The sequence below is a fragment of the Meleagris gallopavo genome, chromosome 1 (assembly GCF_905368555.1).
Source record: "Meleagris gallopavo chromosome 1, MGAL_WU_HG_1.1, whole genome shotgun sequence".
In the NCBI taxonomy this organism is placed as follows: Eukaryota; Metazoa; Chordata; class Aves; order Galliformes; family Phasianidae; genus Meleagris; species Meleagris gallopavo.
Genome location: NC_139404.1, coordinates 185444315 through 185459158, shown reverse-complemented (window position 1 = coordinate 185459158; position 14844 = coordinate 185444315). Strand labels below are relative to the sequence as shown.

The 14844-nt window shown below is 39.4% G+C and overlaps 1 protein-coding gene across 4 annotated transcripts in view; it reads right to left on the bottom strand.

The window, feature by feature from the left end:
• The window catches only part of NOX4 (NADPH oxidase 4), a 173710-nt gene that overhangs the window by 116621 nt on the left and 42245 nt on the right, over positions 1 to 14844 (bottom strand). For all 4 annotated transcript variants that reach the window (XR_014881130.1, XR_014881131.1, XM_085216403.1 and 1 more), the window contains exon 12: positions 7927 to 7987. Coding sequence is in view for 2 of the 4 variants with exons in the window: in XM_085216403.1 (XP_085072529.1) it covers positions 7927 to 7987 (61 nt within the window). In the remaining 2 variants the exon portion in view is untranslated. The remainder of the gene's footprint in view (positions 1 to 7926; positions 7988 to 14844) is intronic.

The window sequence follows — 14844 nt, the reverse complement described above, 5'->3', positions numbered from 1 at the left end:
CAATGGAAAGCTGGGTTGCCAGGGGCTATAGGGAACCAAAGCAGAATTTGCCTGTTCTGAAGAATACCAGCACTGATTTTAATGCAGATTGGAAGAAAAAGATTTTCAAGTTGATCATTGCTGCTTTGATGCAGTATGAAGTTCTGGGTGAGGACAAACAGCTGGCCAAAAGCAGGGTACTTATCCTATATAGAATAGAATAGAAATGGGATCCCTTACCAGAACTTTAACATTACTATCATGCCTACAAGGAGCTATACAGCATTTGGTATTTAAATAATATTAAAATGCAACTCTCATATCATATGATCATGGTATCATTTGCAATACTGTCAGAGTTTTATTAAACACACCACCATGGTTCTGTACTGAACACAGAACAAATTCAGATTAACATGATAATACCCTCTCTCTTTCCACCCAGTTGTTAGGTAAGACATCAGCAGAAATAAGCTGACAGGTAGGAGCGACCAAAGATTAACGAGCAATACAAGACAGCACGATAAACAGTCATCTGAGAGGGCCATCAATCACTACTGTTGGCAATCTGGATGGTAATAGTGCTACACTTCACATCATCCTCACAGCCCACATCAGTGATGACACTGCTATTGAACAGTGGCTCCAATTCAGTATTTCAAAGGAATGTTAGAAGTGGAGAGAGTGCAAAACTGGCACTGGAACAGGTTGTCCAGAGAAACTGGGATGCCCTATCCCAGGAAATGTTCAAGGTCAGGTTGGATAGAGCCCTGGGCAGCCAAATCTTGTGCAAGGTTTTGCAGCCCACAGCCAGGAGCTGGAACTAAATGGTCTTTAAAGTTCCTTCCACACAATTCTATCATTCTGTGATTTTATGAAAACAGTAAATCATGGGAACCATCACAGAGTTGAACTTTGTGCACAGAAAGATCCCACGGACATCCAAAGGCTGAACCTGAAAAATGTGCTGACTAATTCAATCCCAAGATTTATTTCTGGCTTATGCTAGCTTCTCTATAGAAATTAATCCATGGAATTCCAAAGCATCATGAAGGAACTGGGAGCAAATATAGGTAACTCTTCCTTCTGCTCATGGAGTTTATAGACATTGGCAGTTTCTACAGCAGTTATTCCTATTCTTTTGACATTCCCAATTTGAAATACTATTTTCCTAATTAACTACAGCACTTTCAGAGTCTGCTAGGAAAGGGTGCCAGAAATAAAGCTCTTCAATCTAATTTTAAGGTATTTGAACTAACAATTGTGATAACTCCCATTTTCAAGTCTGAAATGTGTTTGCGTTTTTCATCTGCCCCTGAAGGAGAAGCTTCACTGAACTGGGAACAAAACAAGAAGTTGGTCTGGAAGGCATTACCCAGCAAAACCTGAGAGGCATCCAAGCAAGTGGGCTACAGCCTCAGGGTAGTGCAGGCATGCATGAAGAGCTGGCATTTTTGTGTCAACTCTCCCATTCCTTTGGAAACCATTACACATCTGTTAAAGGTGCTCATACAAAGGAACCATGAAGTCCAGCTAGACTTCACATAATAAGTGCCTGAAGCAGATCTGATCCTCTGCACAGAAACTATCACAAGAATGGGACCCTCATATGCATGAATCCAAAGAACTGGCAACTCCAAAGCAGCAACTTTTTCTTCTCAATAAATCAAACACTGCATAGAAACACAAGATTACCATGCAAAGATTTGCATGGAAGCCTGCTCACCTACATCTCTTGGAGCCTTCCTATCCTGTAACTCTACTTTCAAGGTAGAGTGTGGGTTATTTTTTTTTCTGTTTTTACTATATTCATTTAGTTCCTATCAGTTGTTACGTGCTAGTGAGCTCTAGAGCAGGAGCTCACTAACAGGGAGTTACACATAACAAAGTGTATAGAGAAAGGACTTCAGAGACTTCAAGGCAACCTTCTGTCCTAACAGACTTGATTTTCTTCTCTGTGGAAAAAAAACTCACGAATTGCTTAAATCAGAGTCGATGTAAGTTATACTGGGTTTGGTATTCAGTCTGCTGCAGTTCAAGTGTTCAACAATCCACAGCTGGAGTCAAAACTTCAGACATGTTCTGTCAGCAATAATTCTTTACTCAAGGAAAAGGGGCTTTCAGTAGACAGCCAGTGAAGTGACTCTGTTATCTTCCTTTTTCTCCATTCTCCTAATCCTGCCTTTAATGAACTGTTTACATGCATAAATAAAAAGATTAATGAATGTTAATAGCACCTGAAGAATAGAACTAGTATTCTTTGTAACACACTTCAGCTAATTATATTGTTAAGGTATTTTAACCTCCCGGTAATGTAACAGTACTACTTTTATTACTAATATCCAATTATGTAAAAGAAACACAATTAAACCTCTTTAGCACTCAATTCTGAAATCTTCCTTAGAAGCATAAGTAAGATTCACAGAGAAGATAAGAATCAGCAGTCATAAAACGTAAGAGAAAAAATAACATCTCTACTATCTCTGCCTTCAGCTTTCTGGAACAATCAACACCACCACAACATTAACACCTTTACACCCTGCCAGGAATCCCATGGAGGAACTAAACGCAACAAAATTCATGTTACTACAGAATGAGAAAGGCCTAAACCAAACAGAGCTGGAGGTAACAGGAAATGAGGTGAGCAACTGCTCATCAGAAGTGACTAGACAGCTTTAGAGAAACTCAGTAGCAATGACAGTGACCCCAGGACAACCCTGTCATATCCTGCTGGCAGACTTTGTAGTCATATTATTCCTTCTTGTCACCTTCTGCTTCACACTCCTCCAATGAAACAAGATCCACTATGAATACAGCTGATACTGACAGAGCGATCCTCTATTTCAGTATCTCCCAGACTACTCCCTGTGTTACTAAAAAAATACTATTCCTTTGCTAGCTCCAATACCAGCTAAGGGCAGCAATGTGCAGTGAACTTCAGATCTTCTCTATATTAGGAGCCTCAAGGTCTTAGGAGGGTAATGAAGGTAGCCTGCAAAGATATGACAAACCCTTCATGCCCAGAAAGTTTAGATTATGCCTCCTTCGGAGGTACTTAGAAGGCATGTTTATTGTCTTCTGGAGGGCAGTCAAAAATCCTTAGTCCATCTCCAACAGGTCAAACAACTGCATTACAAATTAAGCCTGTTCAAGAAATTAGAGATCTAGATGAGAATTCTGTGTTGTGTACTCCTTGCTGTCTGAGGTTTTAGTTCATAGGGGGTTAAACAAGATCCATATTTTCATACATTTGCCATGTTCTGGAAAAAGAGTTCTGTTGTTTTCAACTGCGTAACATTTTTTTCCTGAAACTACCTGCTCCAAATCTGGATCTTCCAGAAAAAAAGACTATGACAGTCTCTGATAAAAATTCACAACCTCAAGGACCTCCTGACCATGTCTATCCTCATCTCCAGCAGGAAGAATTAAGATAAAAAATATATTTTCTGGTGAGACATTGCTTTCTACAGCAATGCAGATCAATACACTAAAATACAGAGGTCTCTCCAAAAGTAACATTTCTTATTTACTTCCATGAAAACTACAACAGATACAAAGAGCACAACAGCACTATTTCCCAGAGCAAATTCTCAGCTATAAAACACTATTTCTCAATATAGTCATTGTCATTTATGGAATGATGAAGAAACTATAAACACAGGTTCAGAAGTACAGCTGTGCATGGCTATTCAGAGCATAACTTATTTCTCACATCGCCACCACCACTGCAGAAACACACCACTCATAGCATCACTGTGCTCACATCCACTGTTCGGTTTCCAAAAATGCTGAGAAAGCATCCATGAATATCAGTGGGTGCCATTCTTTCCACATGGAGGAACTCAGTGACACATCTTTGCTTCATACACATTTCCATGTCAGATGCCATTTGGTCAGACTGCTTCTCTGCTGCCATGTGTCACACAGCAAAAAAATGTAGCGGAATATTGGTGGGAAAGGTCAACCTCTACTGCTGTACTACCAGCATCCACCTCTGACATTGTGGGCCAACATAATAAAATAGGAGGCATTACTTTTGGAGCACCCCCCATAGATCTGTTGTGGTTTCAGCTCAGCACCTCCTGTTGCCACAATGTGTACGAAGTTGAGCGGATAGAAGTCTCAGATTTAATGGGTCATATTAAAGTGCTTTATAGGGCTTTCATAATTGGTATCTTGCTGCTCAGAATGGCAGATAGGTTTTGCAAACATTCTCCAAGATCATAACCACCTGAAAGGCAGGAGGATTTCACTACAAGATAAAAATTACTGTAGAGCACAGAACAGCAGCAGTGTTTTAAACACAATCCTATCCCAATTTGTACCAGAAACAGCCTGCAGCATAACAGCAATGTTTTAATGCCCTAAAGCATGCAGTTCACCTCGACACTTCTGAGTGCTGTCTGCTTGTTTCCCACACAATCACATTGCGTGCTTTCAGATGTCTGTCATTTCAACACCATCAGTACCACTTTGTGTCTAGCACCCTGAAGTCTGGCCAGTAAATGAAACACATTGTCTTGCATTGCTGTGTTTTCTTCACTGCTGTTGAGAGGCTGGACACATCAAGCACGGTCTGTGGGTTCTCTCCTTTTCCCTCCAGAGGTGCCAGATGGAATGTCAGCTTTCAGACTAAGCAAGCAGCACTTGAGGCACCAGGGAGAAGAGTGGTAGCACACTTTGATAGGTGACAATGCTAGGACAAACCAGGTGTCAAGTGAGGAAGAAGCAACTTAAAATCCTTTTGTAAATATTAAGGCACCAAATTTCTCAAAGCTGACTGAGAAAAAGCTGACCAAAGACACATGAGAGAAGCAGAACAGAACAGGCATTCAGAAGGTTCATTAATAGCAAAACCTGTTAATCAGCTCATTTGTACATCTCACTACAGATTCATACAGAAACCCTTGCAGAGACATCAGTGATCTGCAAGGTTTAAAGCCATCACCCACCAGCACTAGCTGCTGGGCAGCTGCACTGTAAGATATGCTGGTGTTGCTCAGAATGAGAGCTAGTCCAAGCTGCATGGCTTCACATTTGCCATTAACTAACATCAGCCACCAGAAACCCACAGTAAGTACAGGGCTGCCAAGAGAGGTGGTGGATGTCCCATCCCTGGAGACACTCAAGGTCAGGCTGAGGCTCTAAGCAACCTGGTCGAGCTGCAGATATCCCTGTTCATTGAAGGAGGGTTGAACTAGATAACCTTCAAAGATCCCTTCAATTAACTAAACTACCTCTAAAGTAGAGATGCATAACTTGACTTTCTTTAAAATCAATGAAGAATAAAAAGGCATGCTTGGGGCCTGGTTTTTCTCCTGAAACAAACCCAGCAATAAGCCAGAAATCTAGGAAGCAAGGAAGCAAAAGAAGCAGTCCACATGAAAGAATCTACATAGGCATCTAAGACCACATTACAGGAATTCTACTCTGTGTATCTCTATTTTCTGTAATGAACATGAATGCTAAACACAATATATTTACTAATTCTACCATAACACAGACAAGAAATGAAAGAGCTCAGATTTATATTGGAAATATACACAGTGCTTCTGAGAAGTGCAGGTTCTCAACTGTTCTAAGTTCAGGCACCTCCATTTGATTTCAGTAGAGCAAGAAATACATTGCTTAGGGGATCTGGATTACTCTTAGCTTTGCAAAGGTCTTAGAGATATAACTTCTGAAGAGTTGTTCTTTCTCTCCTACTTCTTTTGTAAAACAATCTGTGATATTCAAATCACTGCTCTAAAAAGCAAATAATTATATATACTGCCTTAAAATCCACTACATACTTGTTTCTATGCAGAAAGAAAAGGTTATTCTAAAGGGACTGCTTTTTTTCAGCCACTTCTTGCAAATTATTGGTTATCTACAGTTTTATGCATTGGGATATGGACAATAATTGGCATTAACAGCAACATCTCACCAGTAGCTGATAATTCTATTACCCCTCATCTTTTCTCTTGACACACAGTTGCTTCCCCAGCTGACAAAATACAATCACTAAGGCCATAAGGTATTCTATTCAATTTTCAAAACACGAGACTCAGTGTCAGAGACTCAACCTGAAACATAACTTGCAGAATTGATTTGCCAGCACTGTGCATCCATCCACAGCTCATGTTCTTACAGCTAATGGCAGGCAATTCTTTCTGTATGTGTTTCAGGTGCAGGCAGCAGAAATTGAACCCAGTGAGGAGAGCAACATCTCAAATGAACTGGTTCTTCTCTGTATTTCACGCTGTATCTGCACTCTTCTTGCATCCCTTTAATTTAAGCCTGTAATTGAGATCTCTAAAATAAATTGCTAACTCTCTTTGGTATCACTCATAAACTGTCAGGAAAGTGAAAATTTGATACATAAAGAATCTGAATAAATAGGATAAAGGCTGAGGGAATACGTTGTGAGAGGAGCTTAAATGACAGAATGCTGCATAAAAAGTCTCCCAGCCCAATATCCTGTCTCTGGGAGCAGCCATTAAAATATGCTTAAGAAAGATTATAAGGAACGTGGCAAATGTCTTAGTACTTCTTCAGTATTCTCCTCAAACTGTCAGAGGATTAGAGACCATTAACTGTCAGAGGGCTTAAGGGAACGAGTGAGAAGAGGGCTGCTTAGTAGAGATGCAGGGTAAACAGCCTGCTTCCTGCCAGCACATTTGACCCAGGGGGAAGATATCCCTGTGTAGCTATACTGCAACAAATGCTCTCTGTATTGTAACCGAGTTTTATTGTCATGAGTTCTACTTAGATCAGTGTCCACAGTACCACTTAGGCAGACCTGCTTCATAGTGGAGAATACAGATACTGAGCAAGAAGAAAGACATTTGAATACTGTTAAAGAGTAATTCATAGCACTGAGGGAGAGACTTCAAAGATGCCACTTCATTTGGAAAACTCATTTAGCTAGCACTTCTCCACTCCATTTGGGGTACCTACTATCCTGTCCCAGCCCAGGTAGGAGGGGTGCACAAAAAGAGCACACTGAGGCATAATGAAGACCAGTTATGCCCATACTCTGCCACTATCTGGCCAACAACTTATGTTTTAAGAAAGGACAGAAAACTAGGATAATTATGCGTTATATGTACAAATGACATTATCCTCTTAACCTTTTCCTATTAAAGTTTCAGACACTTCCTCAGCTGTGTACGCACTTGGCCCAGTAACTTGAACAAACGCTGATGCACTTATTTTCCTTGAACCGGTCTAATCCGTTTTAGGGTTTAGTTTATTTGACTCCATTCCACAAAAATATGAGCCAAAACAAATTAACACGGAAAACACTGCTTCGTAAGAAATGAACAAGATCGTGTTGTTTATTTATCTTCCTCACAAGGAAATGCTATGCTAAGCAAGAAGAAAGTCAGCTGCCAAGCAATGATGACAACTAGTACTTGAGTATACAACTGTATAGGGAGCAGGAAATTAACATTTTTCTCTGCAGGGAATCTTGGTTTACACCTTTGGTCTAGAGGACATTCAGAGAGCAATGGAAGAGCATGGAAGAACATGAAAGCAACCTGTAATCTTGCTGTTCCACGGGTGTTAATTAACCTGGCAGCCATTCAAATCGCTGGCATTAAAATCCTCTTATCTGAGAGCTGCACATTTCAGCATTTCTGCAGTCTCTACTATGCACAGAGGCATTGTACAGGGGCAGCAGGCTACCAAAAAAATAAGAAAAAGAGGCAGAAGCTTGAGGATGACTGCAAATCATTAAATTGTGATCAGAACATCTGTTAGTAGTTGGAGAAACATGCTATCTGGAGAAATTCACATCTCAATAAAGCAAAGGTTCCATCAAGAATGTAATAAGAACATCTTTGAGAAAACAAGCATAAATGTTCTCTGGTGAGAGTATGCTGCAATCAAGGTAAAACTGTGCTGAAGCCAGAAAGTTCGAGTAAAGATATTGGTCTCTGAAAGGAATTTTTTTCTACGTACCTGTCCAGTCTCCTACTACTTTAAGGTGGACCCCAAACGTTGCTTTGGTATCTGTAGGGCACTAAAAATATTAAATATATTAAGGACCGATTCTATGTAACGAGAAAGTAAAAAAATGCATTCAAAATACAGTTGTTAAGACAGAATTTGTTGTAAATAGGTCATTCCTGAGAATACATACAGCAGCTACTTCCTTTATAACGCAAGTCTAGCATCAGTATGGTTCTTCCACTCAATTTTAACCCTTTCACTTGTTTACAGAAGAATGTGGGATCACTTTTGTCTGGACATGCTACTTGGAACAACCACTTCACTAAGCATTACTCAGCAATGGTATCAAATAAGGATACAGCACTACAGAAGTACTTATCCTACTGCCAACCCTTATCATTCCACATCAGGAACTGCCTCATCATCCCAAAATCGAGGCATTTAAAGAAACATCTTCCTATTAAGAGATTTCTGTTTTTTTCAGTGTCAGGGCTCATAATTTCAAGCTGATCCCTCTCATGCAACTGTTGCTTTCTTCTATATTAAAACTGAGATTTTGGTGCCTTTCACAAGAGTTTAGAGCCTGCAAAGGAAAAACATCAGAGTGCATAACATACAATAAAATCACTTTGCAGCCACTATCCTCTCATTTTACACCTATAACCTCACCTCAGGGCTACTTAAATGTAACTATCAACAAAGGACTTGTTATTTACAGTCTTATTTACACCATGATATCTAGAAACCTCCAGTCAAGCCATGTCAAAAGATTGAGGAGCCTTCTCAATTCCACTCCTTATCAGCCACAGGGAGAGCTCAAACTCAGTGGCTGGACAACTTCTGCTGAGACACTGAATGATTTCACATACGAAAAGGATAAGCATTATTCCTCAAAGATTCTTTACTTTCCTTCTATAAATCAACACTACTGGTTTCTCTTTGACAGAAGATACTATTACTTCTGACATCTTTCCTAGAATCTGTGAACAACTGATCTAAGGTCTATCATGAATTCAACACGCAATCAGTGACACTTCTGTCTCTATTTTCTCCTGCTACAGACAAATACAAACACTGAGGAGAAGGTTGAAATGAATGGAACATATCTGTATTATAAATGAAAGAAGCTCAGGGATATAGTCCAAGCACTGAAGCCTCAATCATCCACCATGCTTGTGAGGAGTCTTCTTGGCTCTTTTTTCAACCATTTCTAGCATGAAATCAATCTCAGATAAACCTGGAGTGGGAAACCACTGGCCTCAGGGCTTGAGGATCCATTCCTATTCCTCCTCATACAGCAGAAAAGAAGTAGGTAATATTTTAATATTCTTTGCATCTTGCCAAACCTAGAGCAAGGACTAAAAAGTTCCTGTTAGTCATTCAATCTTCCTGAAGAGGAAGACCATTCTTTTTCAAGACTACTGATCACTACTAAGATTTCTTAACTGTCATCTTTCAAGTTTTCCTACAAAAATTTAATACAGATACTTACTTAGGCAAGTCTTAGCCTTCAAAAATGCAGTATTAAGGTAAGGTCACAGACAAATGTCGTATAATAAGGTCTGTATTTGCTATGGTAATTTGCACAGTCCTCCAGAAGAAAAAAGAGCAATTCTCAACATAAAAATAGATATGTATTCTCTCAGCTAGAAAGAAACATTCTAGCCACAAAAATATTTGTTTTCCTGGGGACTTCTGTAAAAGCCTTTGGCAGAGTTGATTTTTCATTCTGGGTTGTCCTGCGGTTCTCTGTGTTTCACAGGAGACTGAGTGGTTTTCTTAGAACAACCATGAAAAATCCCAGTTCAGCACATCTTCTATAAAACTGTCATTCTCTCATTCCATTACAGTTAGTGGCTGAACAACCCTTGACTCTAGCCAAAATAGGTTCAAATCCATTACACTTTATGTTAACCTTGGGACAAACCCCTTTCCACATTATATTGAAAAATAATAAAAAAGAGATTTATATCTCTTTAGCCTCTGGGAAGCCTATTTTGATTCCTATAACTAGATATGACGGTTCCTCAGAGAGTTCTAGAAAAATCTTATTGTGCTACTAAACTTTATCAGAAGAAACACACCCATCATATAGGCAATACAGTATTAAATTCCCCATGTTCAATAGGAAGAAAAAGTGTAGATGGTCCAACAAAGAGCCACCAAGATGATTTGGTTACAGAATCAGACATATAAAGAGAGATCCAAGAAAATGTGTGTTTAGTCCACAAAGAAAAGAAGGCTCAGAGTGATCAGAGTGGTCTTTGACGTGGTCCCACACCACATCATTATCTCCAAATTGGAGAGATGTGGAACTGAAGGGTGGACTATTCAAAGGATAAAAACTGGGTGGATGGTTGCAGTTGGAGGGTTGCGGTCAACAGCTCCATGAGCAGGCAAGGCCAGTGATGAGTGATGTCCCTCACCAGTTTTTGGACAGGTGTTCTTTAATATATTTATCAATGACACAATGAGATTGAATGCACCCTCAGCAAGCTTGCTGATGACAGAGTGGTACAGTTGGTAAAATAGAAGGAAGGGGTATGATCCAGAAGGACCTGGAAAGGCTTGAAAAGTCACAAGAGTCAAAGGTCAAGAGTAAGGTGCTACATTTCAGTTGAGACAATTCCAGGTGTGTGTACAGACTGGAAAAAGAAATCCTCAAAAGCAGCCCAGCTGAAAAGGACTTAAGAAGGTCTTTTACAAGGTCTTGGTGGGCAAGAAGTTGGACATGAGCCAGCAGTGCGTGCCTGCAGCCCCAAAGGACAACAGTATCCTGGGCTGCATCAAAAAAGAGGTGGCAGCAGGGCAAATTAAAGTCAGTTTACGATCATTATCTGCCAATATCTAAAAAACAGCTATAAAGATGATGGAGATGCTCACTTTATCACCATATCTGGTGACAGGACAAGGGGAAAAGCTGCTTCAGGAAAAACTCATTCTGGATGTAAGAAAGATATCCTTCACTGGAAAAACAGTTAAACACTGGAATAGGCAGCCCACAGAAATGGAGGAATTTATCTTCTTCCATTGCAGAGGAATGCCCTTGCACCAGTATGTTATGCAGATGGATGATCTGCAGAGGATCCTTCTATCTGAAGTCCTATGAAACTGTAATTTGAACTTGAAAATTTTTATTTATGCATTTATTGTAAAAAAACACTTATTTTATGCCTCTCATCTCCACAAACACAGCAAGTCTCCCAACTGTGGCTTTTTCTAGACTGTTTGTGAAAATTCTGCATAAGCTTAAGAAAAATATTCAGACAGAATTTTAAAAAGTTCAACGATAAAAGTAGGTTAACTTTCATGTATTATCAACAGACAACTGTGCAAGTGCAATGCAACAAAAGTATCTTCTTACAGATTTGACTGTCTTCATGGAATCAGGAAATCAAAGAATAACTGAGACTGGAAAGCATCTCCAAAATCTGGCTTAGCTCATTCCCTCTGCTCATGCAGTCAGTGAGAGCAATGCTCTGTCTTGTTTTGCTTATCTTCAAGGAGGAAACTCCTCAGTTTCCCTAGGCAACCCATGCCAGTGCTCATACTCTCTCACAGTAGATGTTTGTTTTTTCTTTTGTTCAGTATTTCTGTTTGTGACCACTGTCGTGTCACTGTATATAATTGAGAAGAGTCGGCTTTGATCTTAATTTCCCCCTACCAGGTATTTATGCCCATCGATAAGATTCCCAAGCCTCCTCCAGGCCGAAGAGTCCCAACTCTTTCAGCCTCTCCTTATAGAAGAGATGCTCCAGATCCTTAAGCATTTTTGTGTTTGAGCTCCAGCATATCTATGTCTCTCTTATACTGGGGAGCTCAGAACTTGAAACGGAGCTCAAGATGTACTCACTAGTGCTGAGTAGAGTGGAAAGATAATGTCACTTATCTGCCTAACGCAGTTCAGGAAGCTGCTGGCCTTCTTAATTGCAAGAAAACATTGCTGGTTCATGTCTAACCTGGTGTAACTAAGACTCTTGGGTCCTCCTCTCCTCAGTTCCTTTCCAGTAGATCAGGTACGCTTAATCCTCATCAAGGGAAGGACTTCAGATTTTTTCTTGATATTCATTAAAGTTCCTGACAGCATTTTTTTCCAGCCTGTCAAGTTCCTTCCAGTGGCAAGGCAGTCATTTAATGTACTAACCACTCTTCCCAGTTTTGTAAGGTTATTGATCCTTGAGGCAGACCACTGCAGACCTCCAACTGGACTGCTGCTCACAATCCTTTCTAGACAGTTTTCAGTTTACCTCCACAGCCATTCATCTAGTCTATACATCACTGATTTCTCTGAGGATGAGCATCAAAAGACATGTGAAATATACTATTGCCTATTTTACATACTTCAATCTCTGATCACCTTCTCCTTTTTATTTCATAGAATCACAGAATATCCTGAGATGTTAAGTACTCAGAAGGATCATCAAAACCAGTTCCTCTCTCCATGCAGGATCACCCAAAATCCAAACACTATGTCTGAAACCTTGTCCAAATGCTCCTTAAGCTCCAGCAGCTTGGGGCTGTGCACACTGCCCTGGGCAGCCTGTTCCTTGCCCACCCAACTCTGGTCATGAACCCTTGCTTTTTGAAGAACCCAACCTGATCCCCCCCCTCGACACAGCTTCATTTGTAATATGTAACATTTCATCTTTAAAACACCTCACAGCTAACAGTGGTTCAAGATTCTTATTACAGTCAGTTCATGCACACACATAAACTGACATCTATTTGTTCTGTACAGTAAAAGTTCAGCACAAGCTGAAGTGCCCTCTTGAATTGGAAATCAAGAAAACGCCCATTTATGTGGGCGTTGGTCAAATAAGGGCATATCAAGATGCTTAAGCAATGTATGATGTCCTTTCCGCAGTTGTGAATAAATAATCAGTAAAACTGCTTTTAAAATGTGTTTTGGCAATTTATGTTTGGCCTTTCCCTCCTCTTTCTGGTCTGGAAAGCCTAACACAGAAGCCAGTGACTATTAACTGTACTGAAGCAAAAGCTGCATTCAGTCTCTTGTTTATCTCTTATTTCTCAACAGAATGACAAAGAGGAAATTGTTAAGATTAGACAATCCTGACATAATAATAAGTAAAAACCAAAACACATCATTCTCACCATTTATTTTCCTTAAATAATGTTTTCCAAACAGGAAAATCAATAACTTGTAACAAGACGGGACACTGGACATTATCAAACAGAACGTCACATGTTTTTCAGTCGTTCTTTCTTCACTTTGAAGAGCTGTAATGATCCTCATTTGATATACTCATTTGAATAAAATGCCACAGTACACAAATTAACTGTGGCAGATAGGTGTAATTACGTGAAGCTATGTTAATCTTATTCTAACCCCAAGCTATCTGTATCTTCAAGAAGTGGAAGCTCTCACAGGTAGGAACGTCTCTGCTAATCGGGTTGTTTGCTTGCATTTGGCCATCCTCCAAAAAAACTGAAGACCAAAGGAATTCTGCTAAATTTAATAGAGCTGTGCATTGTTACACCCCTGGATAAAACAGTATTCTTAGCATGGAAAATTGGTAGGTTTTCACAGAGTTGCTAATCGCAAGTGCGAAAGTTTATAATATATATCTTCATTCTACTTTTTGCATGTACTTCACATTCTGAGCAATGAAAATATTATTTTGGGCATAGAACTTCTGGAATACGGATTTTTCTATAGCTTGACAGAAAACACATTTAAATACTTTTTCTTCCTTTTCTTTTTTAAATGCTAATCATAATAGAAACACAAAGTATCACATCGGGAATTAGGAACACTTCCTGGAACAGTAACTGAATTACCCTTACCATTGGTTATAGCTCTGGTATTTATGTCTACACTGAAATAAAATACACATGTATTTTTAATTAATAACTTAATAACTTAATTAATGTCTAACTCAGTACTAGATTAATATATAGTTGAAATATATATTTTAAGTTTTATAGACTGAATGCAATTCTCTACTTTCCTCTATGCCTTGCTTTTATATAAATACAAAATGAGGGAACTGATTACTGTGAGCTCACAGTGGTAATGCTTTACACCACTTTATATTGATATAAAAATTTCCTGGCATTGATGAGCAATGGAAAATCTAAGCATATGAGAGTACAACATATTAGAAGTGAAAACTATCTTGTCAGCATCTATGTTTCCAGCTTCCACTACCCAGATATCACTGGTACCTATTAGCAGTCAAGAATCCTATCCAGAACAAGAATGAGGTCACATCTTATTGAAACAATAATAATTCTAAATACTACTGAAATGTTTTAAAATATTCTTTTTGACCTCAAGGTGTTGAGAGAGGGGTTAAGTCAAGAGCAAACTACCAAGAAAATACAAACTTAATTCCTGAAAGTTTCTAGTTCTTCTGTACATCTCTACCTTTGTCCATAAGAAATGTGAAGAGATGTTAATTATTTTTAATAACAGGAAAGTGTGAAGGATACACTAGAATTACACAGCAGAATATCCATTAAAAGAAAAAAGGAAAAGGAAAGAGAAGTCCAAGTTCTGTACCCCCAAGTGACTGCATAAAGTGCATGAGAAGCTCCTGTACAGTTGCACACTCACCTACAGGCTGAGCAGTGCTGGAGATACTGCTCTCAAACTGATGCAACACAGCAAACACCAACTTCTGTCTGGTGCTGTAGCAGGTGGCCTGAATTATTCCCAAAGTTACTAAGATCTATGCCACAGCTGGAAGAGCAAAGAAAAACCTCATCTTGTCCAGTTTCAGGAGCTATAAAGATGTTCGCAGAATTTGTTCAAATAAAGGTAAACTGCTTCAAAGGAGGTTTACGCTTTTTGAAAAAGCTGTTATATGTTTCTAATATGGAGTCTGCAGATAATCTAGCAGGGACTGCATACACTGCCAAGTCCCTGTTCTGCTTTCATGTCTATGACAGCCTGCCAGGGGGAAC